Source organism: Gadus chalcogrammus, chromosome 9 (assembly GCF_026213295.1).
Source record: "Gadus chalcogrammus isolate NIFS_2021 chromosome 9, NIFS_Gcha_1.0, whole genome shotgun sequence".
Lineage (NCBI taxonomy): Eukaryota > Metazoa > Chordata > Actinopteri > Gadiformes > Gadidae > Gadus > Gadus chalcogrammus.
The window spans coordinates 11,852,452-11,870,251 of record NC_079420.1 but is presented as its reverse complement, the minus strand read 5'-3'; the positions used below and the strand labels follow the sequence as shown (position 1 = coordinate 11,870,251).

The 17,800-nt window shown below is 52.5% G+C and overlaps 2 protein-coding genes across 3 annotated transcripts; both read left to right on the top strand.

Moving 5' to 3' along the window:
* Positions 1 to 539: 539 nt before the first annotated feature.
* On the top strand, positions 540 to 3,120 carry LOC130389359 (uncharacterized). The gene is made up of 4 exons (XM_056599109.1): positions 540 to 607; positions 1,122 to 1,215; positions 1,354 to 1,441; positions 2,013 to 3,120. Exons 1-4 carry the CDS (start codon positions 559 to 561, stop codon positions 2,745 to 2,747), a joined length of 966 nt encoding a protein of 321 aa, XP_056455084.1. The 5' UTR covers positions 540 to 558; the 3' UTR covers positions 2,748 to 3,120.
* Positions 3,121 to 3,396: 276 nt separating this feature from the next.
* Positions 3,397 to 16,610, top strand: LOC130389358 (uncharacterized). Of its 2 annotated transcripts, XM_056599106.1 has the most exons (14): positions 3,397 to 3,516; positions 3,680 to 3,831; positions 4,275 to 4,368; positions 4,454 to 4,541; positions 4,740 to 5,109; positions 6,004 to 6,097; positions 6,770 to 6,857; positions 10,448 to 10,766; positions 11,340 to 11,433; positions 12,185 to 12,272; positions 12,444 to 12,810; positions 13,129 to 13,222; positions 13,305 to 13,392; positions 13,745 to 16,610. In XM_056599106.1, exons 2-14 carry the CDS (start codon positions 3,780 to 3,782, stop codon positions 14,291 to 14,293), a joined length of 2,385 nt encoding a protein of 794 aa, XP_056455081.1. In that variant the 5' UTR covers positions 3,397 to 3,516; positions 3,680 to 3,779; the 3' UTR covers positions 14,294 to 16,610. The 2 variants fall into 2 exon arrangements, with proteins under 2 accessions (XP_056455081.1, XP_056455083.1); XM_056599108.1 differs by having other exon boundaries at positions 3,397 to 3,831; positions 4,779 to 5,109.
* The last annotated feature ends 1,190 nt before the right edge of the window (positions 16,611 to 17,800 follow it).

Genomic DNA, 17,800 nt, shown 5'->3' with positions numbered 1-17,800 from the left:
ACAGAACAGACAGACAGACAATGAACATGGATGTTTATTATAGGAACGAGGTTTCCCAGTTCGACAATGTCTGCACTAGTAGTTCCGGGTCGGCCCTCTAGGGGGCACTGCCGTCCTGGCTGTAGTAGTCCCGTGTCGGCCCACCAGGGGGCGCTGCCGTCCCGCCCTTCCTGGCTTTACGCTGCATTGCCCCTTCGACCACCTGCTGTGATACGTCAACGGCGACGCCTTCTTGGAGAGGCAAGCTGCGGTTGAAAACCGTCACATTTCAACCGATTTACATGAGCGTAACGTAAAAGCATGATAAATATTTTTGATTCAATAAATTAGGTAACACTATTTAATTAGTGCATCTTTTTGAACACCTTGAGCAAGCCCTACATATAATAAAACCATAAGACGTTGAATAAAAATGACTCATTGAAGTTGGTTGAGCATTGAATGGATCACAGGCCCGTCCTGACCTCTCCAAGATGGCGGCGCCGCAGACGTACGATCAGAAGGGTCCCTCAGTCTGTTCCTGGACCCGCCCTCCGTGAGGTAAACAGCACCCCCACGATGCATTTCGGAGTCGTTTCAAAGATGGACGCGCGGAACCTTCCCAAATGTAAACATTTCCGACCCGGCGTCGCGTTTATAAAACATGTTTCACTCGGTCGGATTTTCATAGTTTAATTCAGTAAAACGACAACATTTTGACAAGGTTGATCTTTCACGGTGTCTATGGAAGCTCGTCGTGGGATGAGTCCGACTCCGGACCATAACTTATAGTAACGTTGCATGTGATGTTTGTACTGTGTTGCCAGATTCGGCGATATTTCCCGCCCAATCTGGCAACACTGTGTGGCCTCATATGACCGTTACATGTGATGAGGACCCTCATATGACCGTTTCATTTGATGTGGACTCTTGTATGACCGTTACATGTGATGTGTCGACGCTCATATGACCGTTACATGTGATGTGGACTCTCATTTGACTGTTATTTGTTAGGTGGACTCTTGTATGACCGTTACATGTGATGTTGGACGTCCATGACCGTTAGATGTGATGTGGACTCACATATGACCGTTATATTTGTAATGGACTCTCATATGACGGTAACATGTGTCGTTTGACAGGGACTCCGGAGCAGACGCGGAGGCTCATCGTGTTTCGTGCACAGCACGACAAGCGCTTCACTCTCCACAAGGGAAGAGCAAAACATCTGTGGGGGTGAGAACGCGTCAGAAGGGGTTAGAAGAACGGGTTTGATGTTTTAATGAACAACGTTTAAGCACCTTGATACAACACGCATTGTGTAGACCTGACGAGTCTAGTGTAGGATATAACTAGTCTCCCCTGGGTTTGTAGGATCCTGATCAGAGACCTGGGGCTCGAGGGGAAGACGACACCGAAGCAGATTGCCAAGAAGTGGGAAAACTTAAAGATGAAGTATAAGGTGGGTTTTAAAAATCGACAGCATGATGTTTTAAAGGTCTCCTAACAGCAATATGTTTTAAAGGTCTTATCACAGCACAATGTTTTAAAGGTCTTATCACAGCACAATGTTTTAAAGGTCTTATCACAGCACAATGAATTTTAAGGTCTTATCACAGCACAATGTTTTAAAGGTCTTACAACAGCGTTGTGTTTCCTCAAACATCAAAATGCTAATTGGATTGGAGTGGAGTTAAAGGTGTTCAGACATTAGCTCCAAGGTCTGAATAAAGGTGAGCCCCATTATGGGTGACTGGGTGATGTTGTTAACTGATAGAAGGGGGTGTGTTGATGGTACTGTGATAGAAGGTGGTGTGTTGATGGTACTGTGATAGAAGGTGGTGTGTTGATGGTACTGTGATAGAAGGGGGTGTGTTGATGGTACTGTGATAGAAGGTGGTGTGTTGATGGTACTGTGATAGAAGGTGGTGTGTTGATGGTACTGTGATAGAAGGTGGTGTGTTGATGGTACAGTGATAGAAGGTGGTGTGTTGATGGTACTGTGATAGAAGGTGGTGTGTTGTTGGTTCCAGCTGCTGAAGGCTGACCTCCCTGATGGCACGGGGCTCTGTTCCAAGGAGAGCTACTGGCGCTGGTTCGACCTGATGGACCGGGCCATGACTGGAAGCTTGGGGCAGTGGGAGGGGCCTGTCCTCGGCCTAGCCCCCCTGGTGGAGGGGGAGGAGTCTGTCCTAAGCCCCGCCCCCCTGGTGGAGGGGGAGGAGTCTGTCATAAGCCCCGCCCCCCTGGTGGAGGGGGAGGGGTCTGTCTTGAGCTCCGTTTCCTTCGTGGAAGGAGAGGGGTCAGTCATAAGCCCCGTCCACCTGGCCAATGGGGAGGGGTCTTCCCTAAGCCCCACCCGCCTGGTCATGGCGGAGTGCCAACAGTGGTCCGAGAGAGGGGGGGAGGGGGGTGTGACAGGCAGACAGCTGGAGAGGGAGGAGCTTGACCGGGAGAGGGAGGAGCTGGACCAGGAGAGGGACGAGCTGGACCGAGAGAGGGACGAGCTGGACCGAGAGAGGGAGGAGCTGCGCTGTGAGGCGGTCGCCGTGGAGGCGCAGCGTGCAGTGCTGGAGAAGGACACGGCCGGGGTAGACTGCGAGCACGGGGTTCTGGAGCGGGAGCGGGCGGTTCTGGAGCGGGAGCGGGCGGTTCTGGAGCGGGACCGGGCGATTCTGGAGCGGGAGAGGAAGGAGCTGGCTGAGGGGCGGGGCCGGGGAGCGTGGCATAAGGACAGGCTGCTCTGCCTCTGGGAGAGACTGATGTAGACACAAAGGAGCCCCGCTAGCCGCTAGCCGCTAGCCGCTAGCGCCACAAGCTAGCTTTGTTGAAACAAGATGGCCGACCAATGTTGTTGGATTGGGTCCGTTTCACCCTAACAATTGTCTAATCAGGTGTCTAATCTTTTGTGTAAATATGTTTGGAGGATATGTATATATGACGTACATGTAACTACAATAAAAGTTGGCCGACCAATGCTTTTGGATTGGGTCAGTTTTACCATGACAATTGTCTAATCAGGTGTCTAATCTTTTGTGTAAATATGTTTGAGGATATCATGTATAGATGACGTACATGTTACTACAATAAAACAAACTTCAGCAGGCATGTTTGTATCTCAGTGCAATAAAGTGGTGTCTAAGGATGGTTTTTAAAGTCGTTTCCTTCTTCAACCGGCGTGGGCAGCAGCGGCACGTCAGTCCCGTTATTTAGGAACGGAAGAAGAGTCCTCCGCTCCAAAGGTATTCGCAGGGATTCGCAAGGATCCCAGGGTTCGAACGTACAGTGGGTGGTCCTTTTCCATTCTACTAACCAATCACTGAGCTAGATGTACAGTAGGCGATGCTTCTGGCTTTGCAACCACTCGCTGATTAGTCGTTAGCTCAGAAGTCCCTCCCACTGTACGGCCGAACCCTTGGATGCAGTAGCTGGCCGCTCTGATCGCACCCCGAACCCTCGTAGCGCAGCGGAGGAAACCGAACCGCTATTTATCGATCTGCCATTTATTACTGATCGTTAAACACTACTGGACAGCAGGTCTGAACTTCGTCTGGGTCGAATCTTTTGAGTCTTTGGGGCCCTCGGAAGTGGTGACATGTCTGGCTTGTTGTTGTTTTTACCCTGCTTAGCTAGATAGCTAGCCGTGTGTGCCTTGCGCTGCTGACGGGGTAACGCAGGTTCTCTTACTCGGCACCGACAGCACTTCGAGTTCCAGTCCTTCCGCTGGAGCGGTTTGACTCATGTGAACCGTCCCGGGCCTGGTCGCCCCCCGCTGCCGGTCCCGGAGGTCTCTGGTCCCGATGGAGGCCAACATGACCCCGCTGTCCCACCTCCAGGAGAACTCGTACAAAAGTGAGGAGGCGACCTATGTGCTGCGTCATGCTGTGCGTGACGTGTGTGGTGCTGCCCTCATGGTGACATGTGTGATGCTGTCCCCATGGTGACGTGTGACGTGTGTGATGCTGTCCCCATGGTGACGTGTGTGATGCTGTCCCCATGGTGACGTGTGTGATGATGTCCCCATGGTGACGTGTGTGTGATGCTGTCCCCATGGTTACGTGTGTGATGCTGTCCCCATTGTGACGTGTCTGATGCTGTCCCTATGGTGACGTGTGTGATGCTTTCCCCATTGTGACATGTGTGATTCTGTCTCCATGGTGACGTTTGTGATGCTGTCCCCATTGTGACATGTGTGATGCTGTCCCTATGGTGACGTGTGTGATGATGTCTCCATGGTGACGTATGTGATGCTGTACCCATGGTGACGTGTGTGATGATGTCTCCATGGTGACCAGTGACCGAGGAGGACGTCAAACGGCTGATTGAGTTCCGGGCATCTAACGAGTCCCTGTTCACCGGGAAGAGGAACTCTGCGAAGATAGCATGGAAGTGAGTGATGCACCCTGAAGGGCGGGGTGGGGGAGGAGTGGGCTCACAGGGCCCCCCTCACACGGCTCTACTCTTCTGTCCTCAGCACCATCCTGAAGGGCCTGGGGCTGCAGGGGAAGCTTAGTGCTGACCAGATCGCCAAGAAATGGGACAACCTCCGCACCAAGTACAAGGTGAGAGACGGCCTACCATCACTACTGAAACAATCATCAGTATACGAATATGATGATGTGTGGAGGGATGATTATTTGGTTAGGATGTATAAATATGATATATATAAAAGCACTTTTCCGTGGTCAGGACCTGGTTCTGATTGGTTGGTTGTGTCTCAGGACCTGAAGCAGCATTCTGAATGGCTGGTTGTGTTCCAGGACCTGAAGGAGCGTTCTGATTGGTTGGTTGTGTCTCAGGACCTAAAGCAGCCTTATCAGGGCCAGGAGGGCGGCTCCCAGGACTCGTGGCCCTGGTTCCACATCATGGACGACGCCATGCAGGGCCGCCTCTACAACAGCACGCTGGTCCTTAGCCCCGCCCCCACGCCCCACACCCCGCACCAACTGGCCCCGGGGGCATCGGCCTCGCGCCACGGCAACCGTAACCCGGATAACGCCGACATCCTGGAGTTCCTGATCAAGACAGAGATGGAGGACTCGGGTGCGGGCGACGGCCCCCCCAGGCTGACCCCGCCCTGTGAGGGCTTGCCCATGGGCTGGAGGCGGCTGTCGGAGTGCACCTATAAGAGTAGGACCCTGAGCACACGCAAAAGAGAACAGGGGAGCGAGCAGCAGCACATGGGCCAGACAGTAGAGGGAACCGCCTCATCACATGGGCCAGACAGTAGAGGGAACAGCTTCATCACATGGGCCAGACAGTAGAGGGAACCGCCTCATCACATGGGCCAGACAGTAGAGGGAACAGCCTCATCACATGGGCCAGACAGTAGAGGGAACAGCCTCATCACATGGGCCAGACAGTAGAGGGAACAGCTTCATCACATGGGCCAGACAGTAGAGGGAACAGCCTCATCACATGGGCCAGACAGTAGAGGGAACAGCCTCATCACATGGGCCAGACAGTAGAGGGAACAGCTTCATCACATGGGCCAGACAGTAGAGGGAACAGCCTCATCACATGGGCCAGACAGTAGAGGGAACAGCCTCATCACATGGGCCAGACAGTAGAGGGAACAGCTTCATCACATGGGCCAGACAGTAGAGGGAACAGCTTCATCACATGGGCCAGACAGTAGAGGGAACAGCCTCACATTATGCAGACAGTAGAGGGAACAGCTTCATCACATTGTGCAGACAGTAGAGGGAACAGCCTCACATTATGCAGACAGTAGAGGGAACAGCCTCGTCACATGGGCCGGACAGTAGAGGAAACAGCCTCAACCCAGTCAGGTCTGTTTGTTATTGTCCCACTCCCGGAGTCAGGTTTGGTTTTTGCAGGAGGAGAATGAAAGAGAGGGGGGATGGTTGAGACAACAGACAATGTAACGTACTGCAGCCTAATGGAGAGTCGGGGGGGGGGGGGGGGGGGGTGAAGACAAGAGGGAGATCTGATCAAATGAGGTCCAATTGGAAAGATTCAGAAGTTTTCCTTTACGCATGTGTGTGTGTGTGTGTGTCCCAGTGTCGGAGCAGGAGACGGAGAGCATGATCAAGCTGCGCTGCACCAACGAGTCGCTGTTCACAGGCAGGAAGCACTCGGCCAAGCCGGCCTGGAGGTTCGTACTGCGGGCTGGGTACTTCCTGTATTGGATCACTTGGGACCGGATGTTGGAGTCATACTTCCTGCATGGGATCATCTGTGGAACAGGAAGTTGTAGTGGTTAGGGGGATGTGGGACTTCCTGTGGTTAGGTGTTTGACCCTAACCGAAAGGTTCTTGGTTCAATCCCCCATGCCCTCAGTCTACCTGAAGGCCTCCTAGAGCCGGGGACCTCTGACCCCTACCTGCTCCTTTATGACCTGCCGCTTGATGTGAGAAGTCACTCTGGATGAAAGCGAGAGGGGTCGGGGCCAAGGTCATTCTGTAGGTGGAGGGAACCAACTGATTCAGAGTGAAATCAAGCTCCATCGCAGCAGAGGGGGTGGAGGAGGGCAGGAGGGGTGGGCGGCGGTGTACGGTTGGCTTGAGGCAGAGAGGAGGTGTAGGAGGGAGGGAGAGTGGGGATGTGAGGGGGGAGGATGTGAGGGGGTGGGAGGTCCAGGGGACTATTGGTCCTGACAGCCTGCAGTACTGCATGCCATGAAGACGTGATATACAGTGGTTCCTATGGTTGAGTGCAGACGTGATATATACAGTGTTGAACATGTCCTGATTGTATAGTGGGCATTGTGTTGAACATGCACCATAGTGCATGGTACAATGTGTTAAACACTGGCTGTGTTCTCCAGGGCCATCCTGTTTGAGCTGGGCCTACAGGGGAAGGTCACCACAGACCAGCTGGCCAAGAAGTGGGACAACCTGAAGAGGAGATACAAGGTGAGACCAGTAGATGGTTACCAGAGGAGATATAAGCTGAGACCAGTAGCTAGATGTTACCAGAGGAGATACAAGGTGAGACCAGTGTATGGTTACCAGAGGAGATACAAGCTGAGACCAGTGGTTAGATGTTACCAGATGAGATACAAGGTGAGACCAGGAGCTAGATGTTACCAGAGGAGATACAAGGTGAGACCAGTAGCTAGATGTTACCAGAGGAGATATAAGGTGACACCAGTAGATAGATGTTACCAGAGGAGATACAAGGTGAGACCAGTGTATGGTTACCAGAGGAGATACAAGCTGAGACCAGTGGTTAGATATTACCAGATGAGATACAAGGTGAGACCAGTAGCTAGATGTTACCAGAGGAGATACAAGGTGAGACCAGTAGCTAGATGTTACCAGAGGAGATATAAGGTGACACCAGTAGATAGATGTTACCAGAAGAGATACAAGGTGAGATCAGTTGAACAGGACATAGTTACCTGAGGAGATACAAGGTGAGAGAGAGAGAGAGTATCAGTAGCTGCAGGAGTTAGCCGAAGTCGTTACCTCTTAATTAAACTTTAAAGGTCCCATGACATGAAAATCTCAATTTATGAGGTTTTCTAACATAAATATGAGTTCCCCTAGCCCCCCAGTGGCTAAAACTTGCGTTTGGTGTGAAACGAGCACTAGCTGTTCTGCTCGCCTTTGAAAAAACGGAGGCTCAAGCGCGCTGATTTGGAAATCTGTGCTCATGACGTCATGAGGAATCTCAGCTCCTCCCCTTACTCTGCCTGGCCCGCCCAGAGACGTTGGCCCGCCAATGAGACTCGACCGTGCGAGCGCCACATGTGTGTGTGTGAATACACACACTGTAACGCAAGTGTTTCTTGTCGGTTCTTTGACGTGTCTTGTATTTCCACAACGAGACTGTCGTGGGGGTTATCTGAGCCAGGGTTGAGAAGGAATTGGGGGAAAGGAACTTTGGTTTGACTCGCTGAAGTACATGAACTGCGACATGCCGCCGGTTGCCGCGAGGCACCATCGCCCGGCAGCGGGCAGCCGGCAGCAGGCAGCGCGCGGTTCAGTCGACTTCAGGTTGATGTGAAAGTGGAAGAACCAGAGACGTCGCAGAACCCGACAAAGTCGTTTGTGATTCATAATATCGTCTGGAGGCGCACACAATATGTTATATGATATAGATATCTATGTATTATATGATATTATTTAGATATAGAGCTCCAGGACTGTAACGCAAGTGTTGTACACTTCCTTGTTATTTGGATAACCGTTCTGCTGTTGGTGTGATGGCGCATCACGTCGGACTCTCGTCTCTGGTATTTCTACAACGAGACTCGTATTGGGGGTTATCTCAGCCAAGGTTGAGAATGAATTGGGGGGAAGGAACTTTGGCTTTGACTCCCTCAAGACCATGAACCACGACAAGGAGGAGAAAGGGATCTTTGCCGGGCAGCGCTTATGCACCTCCGCCTCCGGCGGTGGTCCCTCAGCGGGGCTCAAGCGGGAGACATTCGCCGCCAACAATCCCTTTCTCCTCCATGTCGTGGTTCATGTTCTTGAGGGAGTCAAAGCCAAAGTTCCTTCCCCCCAATTCATTCATTCGTGTTATGCGCCATCACACCAACAGCAGAACGGTTATCCAAATAACAAGGAAGTGTACAACACTTGCGTTACAGTCCTGGAGCTCTATATCTAAATAATATCATATAATACATAGATATCTATATCATATAACATATTGTGTGCGCCTCCAGACGATATTATGAATCACAAACGACTTTGTCGGGTTCTGCGACGTCTCTGGTTCTTCCACTTTCACATCAACCTGAAGTCGACTGAACCGCGCTCTGCCGGCTGCCCGCTGCCGGGCGATGGTGCCTCGCGGCAACCGGCGGCATGTCGCAGTTCATGTACTTCAGCGAGTCAAACCAAAGTTCCTTTCCCCCAATTCCTTCTCAACCATGGCTCAGATAACCCCCCCGACAGTCTCGTTGTGGAAATACAAGACAAGTCAAAGAACCAACAAGAAACACTTGCGTTACAGTGTGTATTCACATTGATGTGGACGTTGAAGAACCAGGAACGTCGGAGAACCCAACGCGGTCGTTTGAGATTCATAATATCGGCTCACACAGCTTTTGGCCGTGATAATATATATTATATGATATAGATATCTGTGTAGGCTATATGATAATATTTAGATATAGAGCTCCAGGACTCCCGTGTGTTCTAGAATATTTACAGAACACGGCTAAAGGGTGTGCGCCTCGCCATTGCGATACATCCACTGTAAACAGAGCGCATGGTGGCTGCAAGCTGCTCAGGGCCACACCCCCACCCTCCTCCTTGACACGCCCACCGAAACAGCGCATTTGGGGGAAGCTCAATGTGCGACTGGCTCGGAGTGGCTGTAACTCTGCACCACGGCTGAATTTAGGGAACGTCTTTGAATACTGTGTTAGTTGCCCACTAATACCTATATTAAAGAATACATAAAATAGCATGTCATGGGACCTTTAACTTCTCGGCCCGATTCGCCCAGCTGCCATATTGGTTCTAAACGCAATCTTACACCGGGATCCCACCGGACGCGTACGCGCCGCAGAACGGCTGCGCCGCGGAACGGCTGCGTCCTCTGCCCTGCGTCCATTCCTACCGGGCGAGTAACGGCAGCGTAGCGCTGCCTTGCGAGCCAGCCGTATTCACGCGAGATCACGAGATCACGCGATAATCCTAAACCTAATGTACTCACCTTCCACTCCCAAAACGATTGCAATTAAATGCCACGCTTTGTCCTTTCTGACATTTTCCTTATAAAAAGGATGATTTGGTACATAAATGACTTCATGTTGCTGAACTTCGACAATGAGTCTCTCGTCGTCAATGTTGCCGACCCTCTGAGCAGACCCACCGGTCATGACGTAATAATGTTGATGTGAAGTTACATGAGCTGAGTATTGTGTTTTATTTTGAAAATTTACCGGATGCTCTATGGCTTTTACTTTTCACTTCCTGCCCGGCTCGACCTGCTCTGTCGAAATTGACGCGGTTTAGCAGCGGCTCGCGGCAAAAATAGAATTGGACGGAAAGATAGCGCCGCGGCGCGGCACGCCGCTCCTGGGACGCTGCTGAAACGTTCCGCGGCGCGCCCGGTGGAAATGGTCTCATTGATTATAGTCGAAGCGATCAGCAGCGTGACCGCGGCGCAGCCGTCCCGCGGCGCGTACGCCTCCGGTGGAATCTAGCCTTTAGGGGGAAAACTGAATACAGGGACTGAACTACAGGGCGACGCCCTCTTAGACCACAGGGTGACGCCCTCTTAGACTACAGGGTGACACCCTCTTAGACTACAGGGTAACGCCCTCTTAGACTACAGGGTGACGCCCACTTAGACTACAGGGCGACGCCCACTTAGACTACAGGGCGACGCCCACTTAGACTACAGGGCGACGCCCACTTAGACTACAGGGCGACGCCCACTTAGACTACAGGGCGACGCCCACTTAGACTACAGGGTGAGGCCCTGCTGAGCTCCAGGGGCGTGGCCAGCCCTCCTGACTCCACCCTCTGTTCCCCCCCAGGAGCTGAAGTTCCCGGCGCGTGGCGTGGAGAGCAGCCCCGGCTCCTGGCCCTGGTTTTACCGCATGAGCGACGCCATGGAGGGGCGGTTTGCGGCGGCGGCGCCCGTGCTCACGCCGCTGGTGGAGGAGGGAGATGAGGACTGCGAGCCCGCCTCCCCTCCGCCGCTGCCACGGAAGCGGGCGCGGCGCGGCGCCGGGCGCAGCAGCATGTCGGAGTTCCTGACGGAGTCGGAGATGGACCTGCTGGTGGAGACGGAGGACAAGGGCGGAGCGGCGGCGCTGGGGGAGCTGCAGCGCCTGACGGAGCTCACCTACAAACGTACGCCGCCGCCGCCGCGCAGGGCACTGGCTAGGCCTGGAGCTTGCTGGAGGCCTGGAGCTAGTTTGTAGGTGAGCGCCTGATGGAGCTCACCTACAAATGTCGGCACACTGCAGCTAGCTGGAGGCTAGGCCCTGGAGCTAGCTGGAGGCTAGGCCTGGAACTAGCTGGAGGCTAGGCCTGGAAATAGCTGGAGGCTAGGCCTGGAGCTAGCTGGAGGCTAGGCCCTGGAACTAGCTGGAGGCTAGGCCCTGGAACTAGCTGGAGGCTAGGCCTGGAACTAGCTGGAGGCTAGGCCCTGGAACTAGCTGGAGGCTAGGCCCTGGAACTAGCTGGAGGCTCGGCCTGGAGCTAGCTGGAGGTCTGGCTGAGTTTAGAACGTCTGCTGTGTATCAACTCCGTCTGACTCTGTATGCTATAGGCAGCCTCAACATGAATAGAGAGTGGTTGGTTCCCTGTGATCCACTGGGCCAGAGCCCCAGGGCGGGGCCCTGCTGTGTGGTGGACTACGGAGGGTCGACAGACAGGATGAGGAGGTGACAGTCATGTGGCTCTGTTTCCTGGTGTCTGCAGTAACAGAAGAGGACACCAGGAGGCTGATAGAGCTGCGAGCCGCCAACGAGTCGCTCTTCACCGGCCGACGGAACACAGCCAAGCCAGCCTGGAGGTAAGGGTTAGCATCAGTTAGCCGCTACGCTAGCCTGGAGTTAAGGGACTGGGTTAGCATCAGGGTTAGCCGCTACGCTAGCCTGGAGGTAAAGGACTGGGTTAGGGTGTGTTCCAGATGCAACGTACACCACCCGCACGAGTTGTTCTTGTGACGTAATGTCCTGGCTTGTAGCACTTATAGCGTTTCCGTTTTTCTTTGTCATTGGCTAGTCATTGTTATTGTTAGCTACATTAGCCTCTTCAGCAAACCAGCTCGAAAACAAACAACAACTTTACATTGGATTGTACGCACAGCAAGACAACGTGCTATGCATAAATTGCAATGCATAAATTGGTGACTGAATTAAAGTAGCAATGTAACCAAGTGTGTAAGAGCATTTGAAATTGACATTAAAATAACCAACGTGGTACAAATACAAAGAAAATGCATCTCTTTACGGGCGCAGCCATTTTTGAGGGTCGAGTCATATGGCCAGCCTTACTGAACTCTGTGGACTCTCAGAATCCCGAGTGGGACCGACCATAAGGGGGTGCTACTCCATGAAAGCCCGCAAGAAATCTGGGAGATTTCCCCACTTGCAACTCGTGCAGGTGGTGTGCGCGGCATCTGGAACACACCATTAGCTTAGAGTTAGCCGCCAGCCTGGGTTTAAGGGACTGGGTTAGCATCCGAGTTAGCCACTGCACTAGCCGGGAGCTAAAGTAGGTTAGTGTTAGCGGTTTAGCCTCAGCAGCCTGTCTGTGTCCAGGGGCATCGTGAAGGAGATGGGGCTCACAGGGAAGATCACCCCCGACCAGGTGGCCAAGAAGTGGGACAACCTGAAGACCAAGTTCAAGGTGAGCTCCTCCCCCTGCTTCTCCAGCGCCTCCTACTTCCTGTCCGCCCATAACCACAAGCCTTCCTTCTTGTCTGTCTGTCTGTCTGTCTGTCTGTGTGTCTGTGTGTCTGTGTGTGTGTGTGTGTGTGTGTGTGTGTGTGTGTGTGTGTGTGTGTGTGTGTGTGTGTAGGACCTGAAGTTCCCCCCGCGGGGGGCTGAGGGCCAGCTAAGCCCCTCCTCCTGGCCTTGGTACCAGATGATGAGCGAGGCCCTGGAGGGCCGGCTGCTAGGCCACGCCCCCCGTGTGGCGCCGCTCTGGGCCATCGACGAGGACGTGTTCGGGGCGTCTCCCGCCCAGGACCGCACCAGCATGTCGGAGCTGGACGAGGGGCCCGACGCCATGGACCCCGTTGCCATGGACCCCGTCGCCATGGACGCAGCCGTCGCCATGGACAACGCGGTCGCCATGGAAGCGGCGGCCGAGGCGGACGGCAGCATCACGTACATCGACGCCAGCGGGGAGGAGTGTTCCACGCCCAGTGACTTCTCCTACAAGAGTGAGGAACCCGTTGGAGGAGAAGCTCAACTAGTTGAGAACCTTTAACTACAAGCACAACTAGAACCTAAACTAGTGGAGAACCTCAACTAGAACCTCAACTAGCGGAGAACCTCAACGAGAACCTGTACTAGTGGCGAACCTTAACTAGTGGAGAACCTTAACTAGTGGAGAACATTAACTAGTTGAGAACCTGAACTACTAGAGAACCTCAACTAAAATCTCAACTCGTGGAGACAACAACTAGTATAATATTAATAATATTAACTGTGTGTGTGTGTGTGTGTGTGTGTGTGTGTGTGTGTGTGTCGGTTTTTAGTGTCTGAACAGGACACCAGGAGGCTCATTAAGCTGAGAGCCGCTAACGAGGTTCTCTTCACGGGGAAGAGGAATGCAGCCAAGGCCGCCTGGAAGTAAGACCCCCTCGACTGCAGCCTTCACAATAAAAGCCCTCGTGGGGTTAGATGATTTGTCTCATGTTGGGTTCTTGTGCAGGGCCATCCTGAAGGAGCTGGGCCTGCTGGGGAAGGTCTCCACCTATCAGATGTCCAAGAAATGGGACAACCTGAAGAGGAGATACAAGGTAGCAGAATCATAACATCCTCATCATGACATCATCACCACCTCATATCATCATGACACCACCACCTCAAATCATCATGACATCATCACCACCACCTCATATCATCATGACATCATCACCACCACCTCATATCATCATGACATCATGACCAACCGCTCATATCATCATGAGATCATCATGAAATCATCATGACATCATTTCCACCTCCTCATATCATCATCACTTTAGGCTGGTAAGCCAGTTAGCTTCACACCTTGAGGCTGGTAGCTAGGTAGCTTCACACCTTTAGGCTGGTAGCCAGCTAGCTGGTTAGTTAGTTCTCTAGTCAGGGTTAACAGGCTTTTTGCTGCAGGACCTGAAGTACCCCCCCGTCGGCATGGAGACGGCGGCGGACGGCGCGGCGTCCTGGCCCTGGTTCCACCTGATGAACGACGCCATGGAGGGCCGTCTGGGGGACAGCGCCCCCCTCCTCACCCCCATCACCCATGACGACCAGCCCCCCGACCCCGCCCCCAGGGCGCGGCCCGCCCACCAGCCCCTCCCCCCCGACTACGACCCGTACCCCGAGGGGCCGGGGGGCGACGGCTGCGAGCGCGCCCTGGCGGAGCGGCTGGGGGGGCTGGAGAGGGAGTGGGAGATGGTGGAGCGGGAGAGGCTGGCGGTGGAGACGGAGCGGGCGGGGCTAGAGAGAGACCGGGCGGGGCTGGAGCAGGACCGGGGGGTGGTGGAGAGGGACCGGGCCGCGGTCCAGGCGGACAGGCAGTGGCTGGAGCGGGAGAGGGCCCTGATGGAGCAGGAGAGGGCGGCCCTGGACCGGGAGAGAGAGCTGCTGGACAACCAGAGGGCCCTGATCCTCAGCTCAGTGGGCCACTCGGGACACCTCAACCCCCTGGGCATGTAGCGGCCCTTGGGACTGTCTGACCCTGGGCGTGTAGACTGTCGAACCCTAGAGGTGCAGACTATCTAACCCTGGAGGTGGAGACTGTCTAACCCTGGGCGTGGAGACTGTCTATCCCTGGGCGTGTAGACTATCTAACCCTGGAGGTGGAGACTGTCTAACCCTGGGCGTGTAGACTGTCTAAACCTGGGCGTGTAGACTGTCTAACTCTGGGCGTGTAGACTGTCTAAACCTGGGCGTGTAGACTGTCTAACTCTGGGCGTGTAGACTGTCTAACTCTGGGCGTGTAGACTGTCTAAACCTGGGCGTGTAGACTGTCTAACCCTGGGCGTGTAGACTGTCTAAACCTGGGCGTGTAGACTATCTAACCCTGGGCGTTTAGAGTATCTAACCCTGGAGGTTGAGATTATCTAACCCTGAGCAGGTAGACTATCTGACCCCGAGCAGGTAGACTATCTGACCCCAGGGGTCATGACCCTGGGGACAGGAGAATCCACTTTTATATGTTGGAGGACGATTGTAAAAAGAAGAAATCTGTAAACTTTATGAACGCAATAAGATCAACATTCCTCTGTTTCGTCCGTAACCACGGCAACCAGCGTTACCGTGGACACCAGTGGCGCAGTACCACGGCCTTCCGTCGTGGCAACGGAGCTCAAGGACCAACAGGAAGGGCTGTGGGCGGAGCCTCCTCCTCCTTGGTGGAGCTTCTCCTCATGGGCATAGCTTCTCCTCCTGGGTGGAGCTTCCTCCTCCATGGCGGAGCTCCTCCTCCTTGGCGGAGCTTATTGGGCAGAAGATACAGAGTGCCTCTAGCCAAAAAATCTCTACATAATCCTTCATACCCAAGGCAATACACACACACCACATACTTACACAAGCACCACATACACACATTTTGAGAACAGACTGCCTTCATTCAAAGACAATTTTCTAATATGGCAACCTGTGGGACAAATAAAGCTTTTAAACTTTGATCTTTGAACTTCTCCTGGGCAGAGCTTCTCCTGGGCGTGGCGTCTGTTGGGCAAACGGCCGTCTGACCTCTGAACTGTGGGCGGAGCTTCGGCATGCTCGCTGACGTTAGTTTTTGATATATATATATATATATATATGTTTATTATCTACCCATGTGACTTTGTACACGTATCGTATGAACACTGGTCCCCCTGATGAGGAGCATCCTGACGGACCAATTAAAGCCGGGTTTGTCGTGACGTCCTGACGTAAGGCCCGCCCCCTGCGAAGGTAATGTTGAAAAGTGCCAATATCTTCTGTTAGCATCAATGGAGTCGCTGACGTCTGCCTTATGTTGGGTTCTGGATTAAAAGATCTACAGTAAATGGAGATGTTGAGTGTTCCGTATTCTTCAGACCAGCGGGTCTGCAGGGTTCACCTCAATCAAACTAGATAATCAGGACAACTGACAGCTTCGCTTTGATTCTCATCAACATTGAAATCTTGTCGTTGCTCTACATTTGAAATGTAGTTTCATTACTTTACACGTGTAGGGGTGGCTATTGATGGGGAGGGGGGGGTGTCACCCCCCTCTAGTGTTCAACGGTTGTAAAGACAAGTGGGTGTGTTGTGCAGGCGCACAAAGGAGTACACCTTGCCACTGCGTTATTGGTCCGGAACCTTCGATCCATCCATCTCTTCACCAAATGTTCACTACGGGTTATTTATTAACGTAGCCACAATGTGCGCCACATCTTGTAAAAGATGATAAAAGATTGCAAATTAAAGTCAACCCTTTTTTTTTTTACTAACTGGTGATTGCCTTTACTATTTTAGTTTAACAACTCTTAAACGCCTAAAAAACCCAAAAACTGTATATCCTACTATAAGATTGGCTAGGGTCTTGCTCTCCCGAGGGAGGCGTGGCTGGGTGGGCATGAAGGGTTGAGTTAGGGGTCTGGTGCAGGAGGAACCACGGCCTGACATTGGATCCAAAGGCAAGAGGCTATCCTCAGCATGAAGGACAATCCGTCCTTAGAGGCCTTTTACGAGAATTCAACGTTTATCAGATCAAAGGTCTGCAGCATCGACTCGACTTGCTTCGCGCCCTCGTCAGAAAAGTACCCTGTGGATTCAGCTTCATACAAACCAGGCAGTCAACGCGACTATGATGACTGATGTTTTGATTCACAAGAGGCTGCACAGCGTGACGCAACCTCACATTCCCCATCAGGCAAATTTAATCAATCATTAACTCATCTCAGATCCAGAAGTCTGTGATTTTAATCTTAAATCCGATTGATGAGAAGACCAAATATGAGCCAGAGCATAAGGATTTTCAAACCTATGAGGAACCAGAGGAGCAGGATGACTCCCCCAGGCCCAGCGGGACTCCTCTGACCCGGGGCCGGAGGGTTCCTGAGGCGGGGCCGTCCTGTTATTCTGTTTCAGCCGCCACAGAGGGGCTGTGTTCACCTGCTCCCCGGCCAGGAGGACACCAGGAGGAGACCAGGAGGACACCAGGAGGAGACCAGGAGGACACCAGGAGGACACCAGGAGGACACCAGGAGGAGACCTGGAAGAGAACCTGGAGGAGACCAGGAGGAGACCAGGAGGAGCTGCTCAGACCCTTGTGCTCACAATGCGCTGCACTCGGGTAGGGCAGTCCGCTCCGTCTCTTGGCCGTTGGTCTGTGTTCTGTGGTCTCTGACTGTCGTTTCCTGTTTGTGTTCCCTGGCTGAGGAGGTTGTTTCTATTGTGTCTCCCGGTTTCTGTTCATGTGTTCCTGTCAACGCATGCAGTCAACCTTGGTATTATCCACTTGTCTACATGTCTACCTTTATCCACCTATCTACCTGTGTACCTTTACCTACCTGTATCCACCTGTCTCCCTGTACCTGCCTTTCTACCTGTCTACCTGTCTACCTGTACCAACCCTTCTACCTGTTGACCTGTCTACCTATTGAGCAGTGTTTACAGATGAGTGTCGCCCCTTGCTGTTAGGATTGAGATGTGCTGGCAGGAGCCAGGTAACCAAAAGTAGGTCAAAGTATTGCTTCTATATCTGAATTATTGTGCACATTATTGATCCCATTTCTACGACAGTGGAAGCGACTGAGTGTCACTAAATGTTTATTTCATATGCTAATTAAAGGGACAAAGCAGTTAGACTCAGTGGACTGCTGGCTCTTACTGCTGGGCTATAGGGCTTAGCAGTGTTTCCCCCAGTAAATGTCTCAGTTAAGGTGGTAAGCAGTCGCTGGCAGTCGCCGAAAAAATTCGCCGAAAAAATTTGGGGGTATTTTGCTCAAAGATGCCAGTGCGCATGAATGAAATAAACGACTGTTTATTTCCATATAAATAAACAACAGTAGGTACAAATGTTGTGCAAACATGCAGACACTACAAAATAAAATTAAAGAAAAGTGCAAATTAAATACAAATAATGGACAATACACTTAACTTTTGTATGCAAATTCAACTATTTACAGTTCCTTTTTTGGATCTTATTTGCGGCACAGCTGGCAAGAGGCATCAGTGCATGCAATTCTG

What these genes read in the sequence shown, in the direction of transcription:
- LOC130389359 (XM_056599109.1), top strand. Translation starts at nt 559, where the DNA reads ATGCATTTCGGAGTCGTTTCAAAGATGGACGCGCGGAACCTTCCCAAA. An exon ending in AGAGCAAAACATCTGTGGGG is followed by an intron (nt 1,216 to 1,353) that starts GTGAGAACGCGT and finishes CTGGGTTTGTAG; the next exon opens with GATCCTGATCAGAGACCTGG. An exon ending in ACTTAAAGATGAAGTATAAG is followed by an intron (nt 1,442 to 2,012) that starts GTGGGTTTTAAA and finishes TGTTGGTTCCAG; the next exon opens with CTGCTGAAGGCTGACCTCCC.
- LOC130389358 (XM_056599106.1), top strand. Translation starts at nt 3,780, where the DNA reads ATGGAGGCCAACATGACCCCGCTGTCCCACCTCCAGGAGAACTCGTAC. An exon ending in ACCTGAAGACCAAGTTCAAG is followed by an intron (nt 12,273 to 12,443) that starts GTGAGCTCCTCC and finishes GTGTGTGTGTAG; the next exon opens with GACCTGAAGTTCCCCCCGCG. An exon ending in GCAGCCAAGGCCGCCTGGAA is followed by an intron (nt 13,223 to 13,304) that starts GTAAGACCCCCT and finishes GTTCTTGTGCAG; the next exon opens with GGCCATCCTGAAGGAGCTGG.